Source organism: Myotis yumanensis, unplaced genomic scaffold (genome assembly GCF_028538775.1).
Source record: "Myotis yumanensis isolate MYYU_CA2020_CCGP unplaced genomic scaffold, mMyoYum1.0.hap1 SCAF_2, whole genome shotgun sequence".
Classification (NCBI taxonomy): domain Eukaryota; kingdom Metazoa; phylum Chordata; class Mammalia; order Chiroptera; family Vespertilionidae; genus Myotis; species Myotis yumanensis.
In genome coordinates, this window is record NW_027223753.1 from 88,561,311 (window position 1) to 88,576,266 (window position 14,956).

General features: G+C 39.8%; 1 protein-coding gene across 1 annotated transcript in view; it reads right to left on the reverse strand.

Moving 5' to 3' along the window:
• BMP6 (bone morphogenetic protein 6) overlaps positions 1 to 14,956 on the reverse strand; it is a 172,940-nt gene that overhangs the window by 27,949 nt on the left and 130,035 nt on the right. Inside the window, exon 2 of the mRNA XM_070405763.1 lies at positions 4,876 to 5,068. Coding sequence (XP_070261864.1) covers positions 4,876 to 5,068 — 193 coding nt within the window. The remainder of the gene's footprint in view (positions 1 to 4,875; positions 5,069 to 14,956) is intronic.

Sequence of the window (14,956 nt, forward strand, 5' to 3'; positions counted from 1 at the left end):
TATTCGTACACAGCCGGTATATCTAATCAACTTCAATAGCTCAAATATCTGCTACTGTAGTTTAGTTCATTCTGCTAAGCTAAGCACTACCATATCCCATTGCCTCCTGGGCATCCCTACCATGACTCAAACATGTCCAAACCAGACCTGATCTCCAGTCCTCTTCCTGACTTATTCTTGTGGTGCCTAGCTCTGTGAGTAGTTCAGAGTAGCATATCAATCTAACCATTCTGAGAAAATGTGTATTGGCCCTTTGACAGTTATTTTCTCTCCTTGGACAATTATATTCTACCTGCAAAATAGGTCAGAATTGGTGATTTTTGTCAAATATTTAGTTTAAGCAATAACTCAGTCTGGTCTTTTTTCAGGACCCTGGGCTGGCTCTGGGCTGTCCTAAGGAAATCTTTCTCAGTTTGAAAACCAACTCTCCAGCAGCACTGCCTTGTTTCCTAGATTCAGAGATGCATTTCTTCACTTCCTAAGGATTCTGAAATTAGGATAAAACATACAGGGCTAGCAAAGTAGGTTTACAGTTGTTTGTATGGAAAATAAAACAATAATTAATAAATAGTAATAGAAGAATCAACTCTGTGTTTCACATAATCACAACTGTAAACTCCTTTTGCCCCACCCTGTAGGAGCCAAAGTTAAAAAAGTATATATAAAAAACACTTTGCCTATTTGCAAACAGAGGAATAAGTTGTGATACTGCTTATACCAGGAATAATGAATTTTAAACTTGGTAATTATTTATTCTTTAAATGCACCATAGATAGAGCATGAAAAGTAATCAGCCCTAACCAGTTTGGCTCAGTGGATAGAGCATTGGCCCAAGGACTGAAGGGTCCCAGGTTCGATTCCAGTCAAGGGCAGATACCTTGGTTGCAGGCTCGATCCTCAACCCCAGTTGGGGCGAGTGCGGGAGGCAGCGGGTCAATCAATCGATGTGTCTCTCTCACATCGATGTTTCTCTCTCTCTCTGTCTCTCCCCCCACACCTACAACTCTGTTTAAAAATCAATGGAAAAATATCCTCGGGTGAGGAGTAACACACACAAAAACAAAAAAACAAAAAAAAAAGAAAGAAAAGTTATCATATACACAAAAGATAGACTATCACTGCTAAGCAATGCAATCACCAAAACAAACGGAACAGAACATGGTATTTCAAAACTAGCAGAGGCAAATGCGGCCAATTCATGGACCAATAGGACCCTCTTTCAGACACTGAACGTGCTCCTCTGTTAAAATTTCTGGCTGGCTCTCAGGAGATGCTCTTTGACTTCTAAGTACACAAAACCAATTAAAACCAGTAAACGTATGTCTTTTAGCCAAATAAGAAATGTACATCAACGTGATATTTTTTAAAGGCCTCAGAACTGCCCTATGAATCTAAAGGTGCCATAGAAGTAAAGATCATGATACATCTTATGACAAGCAACATGCTACCATGATGCTACTATATATGAGTAGGAAAGGTCAACATTATTCAGAGTATCTAGGTTTGAAGTCAGCGTAGTGTGTGTGAGATGCAGAAGACAATGGTGAAGTAAATGGACAAACGTATAATACTGTGAATAAGCACAAATACTTCTGTATACATTTATTCTAGTCTTCCTTCCCCTTCATTCCCCTCCTCTAGAAAAGCTGCTAATAGGTCAATGCTTGGTCAAGAGAACAACAAAGGTTTGCAAAGGTTTTCCATAGGAAGGCCTTGAAAGTCAATGTACCAGGGCCTGAATTCTAAGACACATTTTCACCTCCAAGAGAACTGTCTCAGTTGCTATCCAAACAGAAGCATCCTTGGATGTTCCCATCAAGCCAAGGAGATGGAGATGTGGAGCATGCCCGTAGAAGACTGCTTATCGCTTTCTGGCATTTCACCTTCATCTTGGGACTGTCCTCACATCATCGGGCTGACTTTTGGGAAGCATAGCAGACAAGTTTAGGCATAATTTGGACTTGGCAAAATTCCTATGTACCACGTTTCATTCTCTAATAGGTAATACGCCTGTCCTGCTTAACTGATGGGCTCATGGTCAAATCCTAATGAGGGAATATATGAGAAGGTCTTTTCCAAACTCTAACTACTATGTAAATGCCAATTTTTACCAGTGTCATCATAAAAACATAATGATTTATAACACCAGATGTTAACACCAAACTCATCTTAAAGTGCAAACTCCACACCATAGCACAGGGCACATTTACAAAACCAAGTACAAAGGCACCCTGGACTCCTCTGGTTTAGCTGTCATTCTCCTGGGGGGTTAATCCCACTCTGCTCTATGGGTTGCTCAGACCTTTTCAGGACTTAGATTCCATCTCAGAGCTTATTCTCAGGTTTTGAATAAAGTATCACATATTTCCCTATTCTTACTCAAAGCACCATCTAGTCAAGTAGTCCCCTTTTTTAACTTACCTGGTTTAATGATTTCTTATCAGTCTGAGGAATATGTTTCTGTAGCTATTACAGCAATGATCTAGCTTCCAAGAATCTTCCCTGACCCTCCCTGGGTCGGGCCTTCTAGCTGCCCTTTATAGCAGGAGGCCCAACACATGGCTTATTCTGCCTCAGCTGTGTATATGAGGGCACTGAAACACCTGCCTTTCTTTTTTCTTTTGCAAGGAGGCCAACTATTTTGCAACACACACACTTGGTAAAGTAAGTTAATCCATCAAATACTACAAATTTCACTGGAACACAGATTAGACAAATAAGTTTCTTTACAAGCCTGGAGAATTGTTTTCGGCCAAGACACCCCAGTCATAGGCTTAACTCTGAGGCCCCTGCAAGAACATGAGGGGACAGCAGGAGGCCTGGCCCCTGGCCCACCCACAAGAAAAGAAAATATCCTCCTGGCCAACCGGAACCTTCAAAAGCATGAAATTCTCCCAATTTCCCCAGTATCTTCCCTTTTCCTATACATAAAAACTAAACACACCCAGTCACAAAATATCTCCATCCTAGAAGGCAGAGAAACTGCAACTCCACTTTGTCAGAGTCATCAAAGGTTGGGGCAGTTGGGGATTTTGTTTTCCAAACTCACTGCTGGCCCCGAGGAGGTATGACACCACCATCTGAAGCACAAGGCAGCTGCTCATTTTTGGCTGAAGTTCAATATAAACCTTACAAATGGTCTGCTAGCTCTCTTTTTAAAAATAATAATTAAAAAGAATTTTATAGTCACAAAACGCACAATCTAGTGTTTTCACTATAAAGCTTTTCCTGGAGGCCAGAGAACGCCATGTATTCTGACAAAGTTCTGAGCCAAAAAGGTACCAGGAAGTTATTTCCACCAGAAAAATATAATGGGACAGATAATGAGGCAGGTCGAAAATCAACGGCTCAACAGTTCCAAAGACTCACTGAACACCAATTCTCCCTGAAGTATCAAAAGATGAAAATCTAGCAACAAATAGTTTACTTTTCAAAAGAGGCCCTTAGGAGTTAAGTCATCGAGTATGCTTTTATTTAGGAGTGAAAATAAGACATCAACAAACTTCCCATTCATTCTGAAATTTTGGTTAGTTATAAAGAGACCACAATGACTATATTTTACTTATTATTTAACCATTCCAGCAAGAATTCACATACAGCCATCAGTGTGTATGTTCAACACCATGATGGTCCTCCAAACCTGGCAAGTGTCCTTCCTTCTTCCTTATTTATTTCCCTCCTTAGAGATTTTAATATGCATTAGGGCCAAATGTTGAATGGTGTTCTCAAAACTAAAATAAACCTTTTATGGGGCAAGTTAACATTTGTTATTATTTTGGTGTGCGTATTTGTGACAGATCCACACACAGACTTATAATTTCAGGATAAATTAAAGTCTTTTCCTAAACCTTTGGACTTCTTAGGAAGTCAATAGAGCTCCAAGAACTGGAGCAAGAATATGCACTTGGTTTATAAAGCCAAAGCTAGCAAGTCCCTCATATAGCCTGTAAGTGTGGGGTTCCCTACCCATCTGCACTCTTCCTTCCACTTTTATCTTCGTATCTGATTGCCAGGCTGTCACATGCTGGTCCGACCTCATGCACACTGAGAAGTCTACAGCATCGCTAATCTACTGTACATCAGCACTCCCCCCTCCCCAAACTACTAAACTGACCCCTAAATAGGAAGCAAAATTCAAGGTCGTTGGCTTGTTTTCTGTGTGCTATAGGTTTGAACTAACTGCTGTAACACTTCACTCTTCAGCCCTTCCTCTAAATATCACTCCATGGAAGTCTTTTTTTTTTTTAATTGCTAAGAAGGCCCATGAATGTATTTGTAGTTATTTTATAAAATGACTTGGCCTCACTTCAGGAAATCAGAGTAATGCAGACACAGGGGGGAAAAAGTCCATTGTTCCCTGTATCCAAATGATAAAAAATACATTTCTCTCTCTCTCTCTCTCACACACACACACACATTTACTCAAAGACATATCATGCATATGTATAATATATGTGTATGCACAAATACGTAGCCTTTTTTTCACTTGAATTAGTATCATTTGTAAGCATCTTTACATAATTTTCATGTGTGTATTTATTTTAGGCATCCTCCCCCATCATTCAATGTAGGGACTAAACAACAGTGGGAAATATTTTATGCCCAATAAGTCATCTGTTTTCCGATCACAAAGGATGCTTAGTAAATACCATCTAGTGGCTTACTTAAGAAAGGAAAACCATTTGGAAAGTCTTCAACTTAACAGCAATAAATCTTCCTGCTGGCTAAACACTACCATTTAGAACATGCCCCTCGTCATGCTCATGGACAAGCCCTGAACTCAGATCACCTACCACAGACATACTCGAAGTTATATGATGACAGGGTGAGAAACGGGGGCCAGCCCCACCCTTGGGCTTCCTTGAGCCTTCATACCTGTGCTGATGCTCCTGTAAGACTTGATAAATGCTGATAAGAAAAGTTTGGTTTTTAAAACTCCCCACAACACAGTCCTTGTAGATTCGGAATTCTGCAGCCGTCACCGCCTCACCCTCAGGAATCTGGGATAAGTTGAACTTGAACTCTTTGTGGTGTCGCTGGCGAGGGGAGAACTCCTTGTCGTACTCCACTATAAGATTAAACAAGAGAGAGTGACAACTATTGTTACTTGACTAGGTGCCACAGGCTCAGCTCAAAAGAAAGTCTCCCATTTTAATTCATAAGTGGATTACAGGTTACCAATGGCTCATAGAGGATTGGGGTGATGGAGAGAACATTGGCTAGGCTATCAGGCAGACTGGGATTAAAATCCTTCATTTTACCCAAGGATTAAATAAAATGCTTACATTTTCTTTCATTTAAATACTTTAAATACTTAGTCTCACTAAGTTGCATGAAAGCAAGTTATTTAAACTCTTGGCTTCTTCACAGGGAAGTTGTGAGAATTAAGAAAACAATAACGCATCAGGTGATCCTGGCCCTGATCCCGGCTCAGCCAACCCCTCCCACCCCACCTTCCTGCGGCTCTGCCCCTCAGACCATCAGCAGTGGACAGGACAGGGGTAGCCCTGAGCCCGCCTTAGGTATCGATCCTGCTGAGGGGAGGACAGTGAGCAACGCATTTGCCTAGGCCTGAAGCTCCACGTGTCCTCAAGTTGTGCCTGCTGCTCAGTGGAAGTTTTTGTTGAAGGGTTTAAGGGTAAAGCTTCATGGAAAATGCTGCTCTGATAAAGTTCACTGCCCTCCCTGCACAGGTGGACCCTGCGCGCTGTGAACGGCTGGAGTCTCCGTTTGATCTGCACATAGAACCAAAGTATGAAAACAAAGATGAGGAAACCAATCACTAATGGGACAACTTGCTATTTTCCAATGCTGTTTCTTCACATTGGGAAAGGATGGAGTCTAAAACCTGTTTGTGTGTTTTTTTAATGAAATCTTTTCCCTGCTTGAAGAGAAGCCAAATTATGAAAAACTGCAACTACTAATTATCATTTTCAGTCAGCTTTCAGATGTCTGAGTGGAGTCTGTGTGAGAGAAATGGTATCAACCTCAGATGCTTAACCCATGATCCTTATAAAGAAAAATGGAGCGCCCCCCCCCCCCCCCACCACCGTGAACCCTCGCTCTCTCCCCAGAGTTCAGAAACCGTTTGCCCTGCTGTTCCTGTGAGTTCTTTTCTGAATGGCAACACAGTAAAATCTCATGAGCAAAGTAATCCTTTATGACAAGGTTTTCCCAAGGGCTTGTGGGTAGAAAAAAAAAATCAAATTATTTGCCACCTCTGACTGCCCACTTTCTCCCACGTGTGTTGTTCTCCATAATCACCAGAGAAAAGCTTTGGAGATTTAGCTTCTTTAAAAAAAGCTAATAACTCTTTATAAGAACCTAAGACCTTGATGGCATTTGCAGAAGCTAAGGAAAGGTAAGCCATCTGTAGGTATGAGGTTTTAAATAAAGAATTTTTGAAATTGCCCTGTGACTATGCAACAAATCCTTTAGATTCAAGTTATCTCTCTCTCTCTTTTTTCTTTAATTTTTGGGGTTAATAAAAGGACAAGCTTTGGCTTATGTAAGAGCTTGAATATAAGTAAAAAAAGGTCTAACCAGAAAGTAAACCATAGTTTAGTCCCAACAAGAGAGCAGGTTTTCTAATTAGTGGCTAAGCATGAAAAGCAATATTGTTGGGGAGTTCACCCGAGGCCACCCACACATGACGGTGTATCACTTTCCCCTAAAACTGATCTGCCTTTTAAGTTTGATATGTTATCATCAGTGGTTAAAAAGGGAATCGAATCTGATTTCCCAAAGAGACTTTCTAAAAAATAGTCGCACAGCTTTTCTAAGGGCCTTTTGGGTGCTTAAATTTTAATGTCACTAAATGAAAAAATATTTTTAAGATTCACTTGACAGAGAATGCTTAAGAATTTCTAAAAGAAGTCTTTCAATTGCTCTTAATATAAACAATTAGAAAGAAAAATATAGATAGTAAAGCAAGATAGAAGATAGTAATAAGATATTTCAGTTAAGGAGGAGAGAAAGGGACAGAAATGTCAATAAATGAGAAATGTGGTAGCTAGTCTTTGGAGAGATGCACCACCTCCCTGTATTCATAGCCTTGGGTGGTCTCCCTGCTCTGGGCTGGCCCCGTGACCATCTTTGGGCCAATAAAATGCAGCAACGGTGGTGCTGAGTGATTTTCTATGCTAGGATGTAAGTTTTAAACTTTCTTCCATTTATGTTTCTTGGAATGTTTGAGTGAGGAGAGATAGCCACAATGTACAAAGTCCAGCTACTCTGGAACTTCCATGCTGTGAGGAAGCCCAAGCTAACCATGTAGAGAAGCTGTGTGGTGCATGGAGAGATAAAGGAAAGGGGAGAGGGGAGGGAGGGAAGAGCCCAGTCAGTCTAGAAAGCCTTAGCTGAGGCACCAGACATGTTGTAAAGGTGCCATCTGAGAGGTCCACTCCAGTGGAACCTTTGGATGATTCATACTCCAGCCACCATCTGACTACAACTGCATGAGAGACCTCGAGAGAGAACCACCCAGTCGAACTTAGTCATTTCACAAGACTGTGATAATAAAGCATTATTGTTTTATGCCACTTTATCTTGGGTGACTTGTTATACAAGAAGGGAGGGAGGACAGGAAAGAATAAGACAGGAAGATCAAGAGAAAAGGGAAACCTGACCTTGCTAGGAAAGAGAGAAATTGCATGATATTCTTAAGGATAAGGATTTCAAAATGCTGGGAGTCAACATCTATATATATAAAAGCCTAAGCGACCTGTCAACCAGTAGCTATGATGCACACTGACCACCAGGGGGCAGACGTTCAACACAGGAGCTGCCCCCTGGTAGTCAGTGCTCTCCCACAGCGGGAGCGCTGCTCAGCTGACCAACAGGCACCAGACGCCAGGCTCACAGCTGGCGAGAGCAGGTGCTGTGACACAAGCCTCTCCCGCCTCCGCAGCAGCAGCACTACCGAGTGGCAGTAAAGGCAGGCACTGCAGGGCCGAGATGAGCGGGAGCTGCACAGCACCTGCCCGGCTTCCTTCCTAGCTGTATGTACTACTACATCCCCTGAGGGGTCCCGGATTGTGAGAGGGCACAGGCCAGGCTGAGGGACCCCACTGGTGCACAAATTCATGCACCAGGCCTCTAGTGCAGCGGTTCTCAACCTGTGGGTCGCGACCCCTTTGGCAGTCGAACGACCCTTTCACAGGGGTCGCCTAAGACCATCCTGCATATCAGATATTTACATTATGATTCATAACAGTAGCAACATTACAGTTATGAAGTAGCAACGAAAATAATTTTATGGTTGGGTCACAACATGAGGAACTGTATTTAAAGGGCCAGAAGGTTGAAAACCACTGCTCTAGTGTATGAATAAGAAGGAATTCTGGCAAATGCTTATAGATACATGTAAAGGGAGAGATAATCTACAAATGAGAAAACAGAAGAATAGTAGTTCAAAGCCTTCATTTTATTATAATGTGAATTAGAACTCATTGCTTTATATGTGCATTTTCTCATTTCTCCTCTACCAAGATATTATCTTGAAGCACTGAACTTCTGCTTTTTCTTTATCCCTCTCAGCCCCATGAGTCTCTGGTTGCTATCCATCTGCTTTTACTAGTAAGTTCTTTCACCCAAACCCATCACTCTGCTGTTTTCTGATCTCTCTCCTCTCCTCATGCCTTTTAGCTAGAAGTAGGACCACCTTCCTCACTCTCCCCAAAGTATCTCAGCCACCAGTCACTGGAGTTTGCTTGAAATTCCTGTTTTCTCCTCCAATTTTTTGCCTCCAATTGAATTTACTTAATGCATTTTGTTAATGTCTCATAGGTATACAAAAAACTAAGCACAATTAGGCCACTTACCCACACATGCATTTGAAGACCACAATGGTGAAATAGTAGTATTTCTAATGAGCTTAGTATTCCCCCTTCAAGTTGTGTGATTCTGAACTCCTTAAATTTCAGAGAGTTCAGGAAGTCTGAGAGAGGGCTGAGCTCTGAATTCAGTGCTCACTACCTATTTTGCAGCCACTAGCATTTGGCTTTTCAACAGTGCTGCCACCTTTGGTAAACAATTAAGTGGTAGCTAAGAGTGTTGATGAAGTGTCAAACTGCCAAGCTGATTTCAGATTCCAGCTCCCTTTCCTCTTACTTAATGTGATGCTGAGTAAGATATTAGTCAAATTTCCAGTTACCAGTTAAATGGGAATAACAACATTTCTGAAGATTATGTATGGCAATCTATACAAAATAGTCAATGGTAAAGGAAGTGCTCAATAAATGTTACTTATCATTATCATTAGCTGATATTTGAGAATCTGGTTCCTCTGAGCTTAGAGTATATTGTTGCTGACTAATTCAAATTTATTCATGAGTCTGTAGATAGGGCTGATTAACTTCTGCTAAATTAGCTTTTTTAATTAGAGATTCGTTCTGTGAAAAGGGCAGTAAGTGAAATCACCATATTGAGTATCATCAGCCCTGGTGTTTGGCTAATGGATACAGTGCTGTGTTCTCCGAGGCAATAACTGCTAGAATTTTTCATTTCAAGGGCTAGTGAAAATATGTTTGATGGTGGTGACCGTACACAAGGTCACCTACTTTCTCTGTTTACTATTTGTAAGTACAGTAAAACAAGATAACAAACTATGCTCTTTGATTTTATGATTTGATTCCTAAAGGTCCTTCAAACACCAATTTTTTTTAAAAAGGACATAATTGAAGAATACATGCAATCCTTGAAATTTTAATTTAGCTTTATAAAACTAACCCTATTCTTTCTTTTTGTCTCACTCTATATCATTTGAAATTTCAGACCAGGTCCAGACCTTTGGCCAACATGTAGGGCTACAGTACTACGGAATAAAAGTTAAGATTTAAAAATGTAAATTATGTAATATACATACAAAAAATATAGGTAATTTATGGAGGTAACAAAGCACAATAATAAAGCACCAAGAGAACCAGCACTCAACTTAAAAACTGCCACCTGACCAATACCATGGTAATCCTCCCTGATGCCACCCCAGCCCCAATGGTACCTCGTATCAGAATAGTGTCTAACATTCCTTTGCCTTTCAAACACTAACAGTTTTACTATGTATATGTGTCACTAAATCATAGAGTGTTTAGTTTTTCTTTTATCCCTTAAAGCCATCTCTTAGCCATGATGGAAGTTTTACATAGAAAATATAGGCATGATCACAGCTAAGTGTGAAGGTAGGCTAGGCGGACGACCACACTATCTTCTGTGGGTAAGACATGGCTGCTCTGCAGGCAGTGGGTGACAAGTCCTCTCCTTCAACTCTACCTCATATAGATGTATTAAAAACATGGGCACTTTCTCAACAAGTGTTGGTAAGGATGTGAGGGAAGTGCAATGCTGGAGGGAATGTAAAATGGTGCAGCTGCTATGGAAAACAGTGTGGCAATTCCTCAAAAAATTAAACATAGAATTACCATATGATTCAGCAATTCCACTTCTGGGTATTTATCCCAAAAAAGTGAAAGTAGGGACTCAAGCAGATATTTCACACCCATGTTCATAGCAGCATTGTTTACAAAAGCCAAAAAAGGTGGAGGCAACTCAAGTAACCGTTGACAGATGAATGGATAAACAACATGTACTAGTAGCATATACATACAATGTAATATTATTCAGCCCTAAAAACAAATGAAATTCTGACATTTGCCACAACATGGATAATTCTTGAAGACATTATGCTAAATGAAAAAAGCCACAAAGACAGAATGTAGAATTGTGGTTGCCAGGGGAGTACTTGTTTAATAGGTGCAGAGTTTCAGTTTCGGAAGATGAAAAAGTTCTGGAGATGGATGGTGGTGATGATTTCACAAGAATGTGAATACATTTAATGCCATAGAACTGTACACTTAAAAATTGCTAAAGTGGTAAATTTTGTTATGCATATTATACCAGAATAAAAGACTAACCAAAAACTGGACATTTTCTTATATAATCACAATGCATGATCACACCTAAGTCAAAATAATTCTTCATTATCCTCTAATACTCAATTGATAATCAATTTCCTCAAATACCTACAAAACTCTTTCCAAATTTGGTTTATTGGAATCAAGAACCAAATGGAGTTCACTCATTACACTTGGTTGTTCTGTCTCTTAAGTTTCTTCCAAACTAGCAAACCAGAAATAGAAAAAACTCCAATAACCTGATAATGAATCTATACAAAAACCCTAGAGCTAACAATATTCTTAATGGTGATATATTCGAACCACTTCCTTTAAAACCACGAAAAGATGAGACGCTCATTTTCAGTCTCATATTTGAGTCCAATTCAATACCACTAAGATTAAATAATAGAAAAGGAAGAGACACATTACAAATTGTGGGACCTATCAAGAAAGCTTAGCAGATTGCCTCCTTGACAGTCTCATTGAGTTCAGGCTGCTATAACAAAAATACTACAGACAGGGTGCTTAAACAACACACAATTATTTCTCACAATTCTGGAGGCTGGAAGGCCTGTGGGATCAGGAGCCAGCACGGCCAGGTTCGTGGTGAGGCCTTCTTCCTTATTATGTCCTCTCAGCCTTCCTTGCTGCATGAATGACGGAGTGTCTCTCTTCCTATAAGGACGCTAATTCCATCATGGAGCCTTACCCTCATTATGTCATCTGGACCTAATCATCTTCCAAAGGCCCTGCCTCCAAATGTCATCTCATTGGGGATTAAAGTTCCAACACTATGAATTATTGGGGGACACAAATACAGGGTCCATAACATTGACCTTAAAGTGTCACATCATTTGTTCTGCTGCATTTTTATTTTATGGTTTGGAATTTTTGTGTTTGTGTTCAAAAGTGACACTGGTGATGGTCTCATCTCATACAGTGTTATTAGTTTTAAGTTATACTTCTTGCTTTTGGAATAAGTTCCTTTGGAGAAAATTTTTAATTATCCATTCATTCATTTTCCTGTAAACATATAAAGATATTCAAGCTATCTATCCTTTCTTTCTTTCCTCCTTTTCTTTCTTTCTTCCTTTCTTTCTTTCTTTCTTTCTTTCTTTCTTTCTTTCTTTCTTTCTTTCTTTCTTTCTTTCTTTCTTTCTCTCTCTCTCTCTCTCTCTCTCTCTCTCTCTCTCTCTCTCTTTCTCTCTCTTTCTTTTGTTGACACTATTACAGATGCCCCCCCCATCTCCCCTTTCTTTGCCTACCTCCACCCAGGTCCTGCCCCACCCACAGGCCTTCACCACACTGTCATGAGTTATGCATATAAGTCAGTGTGCATTTTCTAAAAGTTTGTCAATTTGGTTAAAGTTTTCAAATTTATTACCATAAAGTTTTTCAGAGTATTCTATTTTTTAATCTCTGTTCTACCTATAGTTTTTCTATTCTAATATTTGTTGTTGTTATTGTTTTATTAATCCTCGGCTGAGGACATTTTTTCCATTGCTTTTCAGAGAGAGTGGAAGGGAGGGAGGGAGGAGGGGAGAGGGAGAGGAAGAGGGAGAGGGAGAGGGAGAGGGAGAGGGAGAGGGAGAGAGAGAGAGAGATATACCCCAACTGAGGGGAAGGGAAGGAACTTGCAACCCAGGTACGTGTCCTTGATTGGGAATCGAACTCATGACCCTTCAGTGTGCAGGCCAATCCTCTAACCACTGAGCAACATAGGCCAGGGAATTAGGCCAGGGCTAATTCTAATATTTTTACTTGTGGATTCCTTTTTTCTTGATTCATCTTATTGGAGGTAATTTTCTTTTTTCTCTCTCTCACTATTGTTTAATTTTATTGTAATAAAGATATTTTTTAAAAAAATCTTTATTACATATGCCCTCTTTTTCCCCCCCATTGACCACCTCCAACCCCCCCCTCCTGCCCTCCGCTCCAGGCCTTCAGCACCCTATTGTCTGTGTCCATGGCAATAAAGATATTTTAATAGAGGTATTTTCTGAATATCATCCCACAAAGTCTGAATTATTTCAATTACAGTTGTCTAAAGAAAAATAAAGATACAATCTATGTTAATTGCAAACATAAAATAGAAAAGAAAGAGGAGATAGGGAAGAAAAAGAATAGAATAATCTCTCTATTTAATACATTTAAGCGTAGTCACATATTCATTATTTTTCACTAACTGGACTCATTCAATATTTAATTCAAATTCTACATTTTCCAAATGCTTCATGCTTCTCCTTATAGTTACACATCAAAGTTGAGAAACTTGAAACTCTTTCTTTTAATTGCCATTCCATCAGCTACTGTAAACAAGTGTTCATGCCATGGCACACGTTTATTTAATTTTAGGCAGCAAGAAGAGTCCTGGCTAGCCTTCCAAGGGCTGTGCCCACGGCAGCCTCTTGACTTTATGTTGCAAGCATACAGCACTGAATTGTGTATGAGATACTCAATTGAACTCTCCAACTCACGTTTTAAACACAGGGAGATGACAGACTACCCTCCAGGATTCACCAAATGTTTCTAAATACTTGTATTCATGTCCTATAAAAATCACAAATATCAAGAAGAATCTATTTTCCTGGCTGCCATGCTCCAAGTGAAATTTTTCTAAACTTTATTTTTTATTTAAAATAATTATACAGTTCCACAGGTAGCTTCAAAACATAGTAGAATGGATTAAAAAAATAGAGAGATACCATGTAACATATTATATAACCAAAGAACCCTGGCATTATACTTTAACCACACACCATACTCTGCTTTCACCATTTTTTACATGCTTTTTGGTATGTGTGTATATAATTCTATGACATTTTATCACATGTATAGATTCTTATAACCTCCACCACAATTCAGATACACTGTGCAAAGCCACTCCTTGGGCCTACCCTTTTATCCAAATGGCTTTTCAAACTAGACCCAGCTCCTACCTTATAAAGAGCTTTAGGACAACAATAAGTGACACTGTATCTCGTTAATAATAAGGGTTAATCAAGTCATTTTTTTTTTAAAAAAACCTCCTTTTAGAACCATTCTGACACCCAAACACAGGTGTTAACATCAGTCAGGTTGGGAAGAAGCTCAATAGCTACAACCATACATGTCTGACAATGGAAATAAATCATAGGCCTCAGCTAACAAGAGGGTACACTCAGGACCTTAATAAACATGTCTTGAGGAAAGACTGAAATGGAGTAACTGCAGCCTTGACAGAGTTTCATTAACATCAAATAACCACATTTGTGCCTACCTATACGACTGTTACAAAGAAGCAATCAGACCACATTTAGTGAAAATCAATATATACAATGTGCAATGAAGAAAAAGTTTAACATCTTCAGTCAAAACTCATAGGTAGGACAGCCCAAAGAGAGAAATATAGACTCACCTACAGTCTGATTCCAACGGGAGAGCAATAATGGGCAGAATGCCCTCCCTGACTGAGAGAATATATTCGTCATTCCAGACTACCCATTTCTCTGTAGATGACCCTGTGTCTCTCATTGATTGTATAACGCCTCAGTCCTTGGTGTGCTGGAGCTTCCCTGTGTGCTTCTTTTTATTCAGTCTGCCCAGATTACATGGTACTTCGTGAATCTGTGGATTCCTATCTTTCATCAGTTCTGGAAAATTCTGAGTCATTAGTTCATCAATGAGGGCCTCTTCTCCATTCTCTTTAGTGTGTCCTTCAAGAATGACAATTAGATGAGTACTAGACTTTCTTGTTCTAATTTCCATGTCTCTCTTAACTGCTTTTTTATATCATTGATCTCCTTGTCTTGGCTGGGCAGTTTATTTAGGTCTATGGACAAGTTCACCAATTCCTTCTTCAGCTGGAAGGCATGTTTTAAGAGCCATCTATTAGTTTGTCATTTTGGTGACCTTTAAAAAAAATTCCAATAGCTCCATTTGTTGTTGCTGTATGGCCACTTGGTCACTTTACTCTTTGTGCATTTCCTATGTAGTTGTCTTACATTTTCTCTTACTTGGTGTCTGCTTCTTAATATGTAAAATCCTTGGGGGAACTTAATCTGCATAATTTCCATCCCATCTCT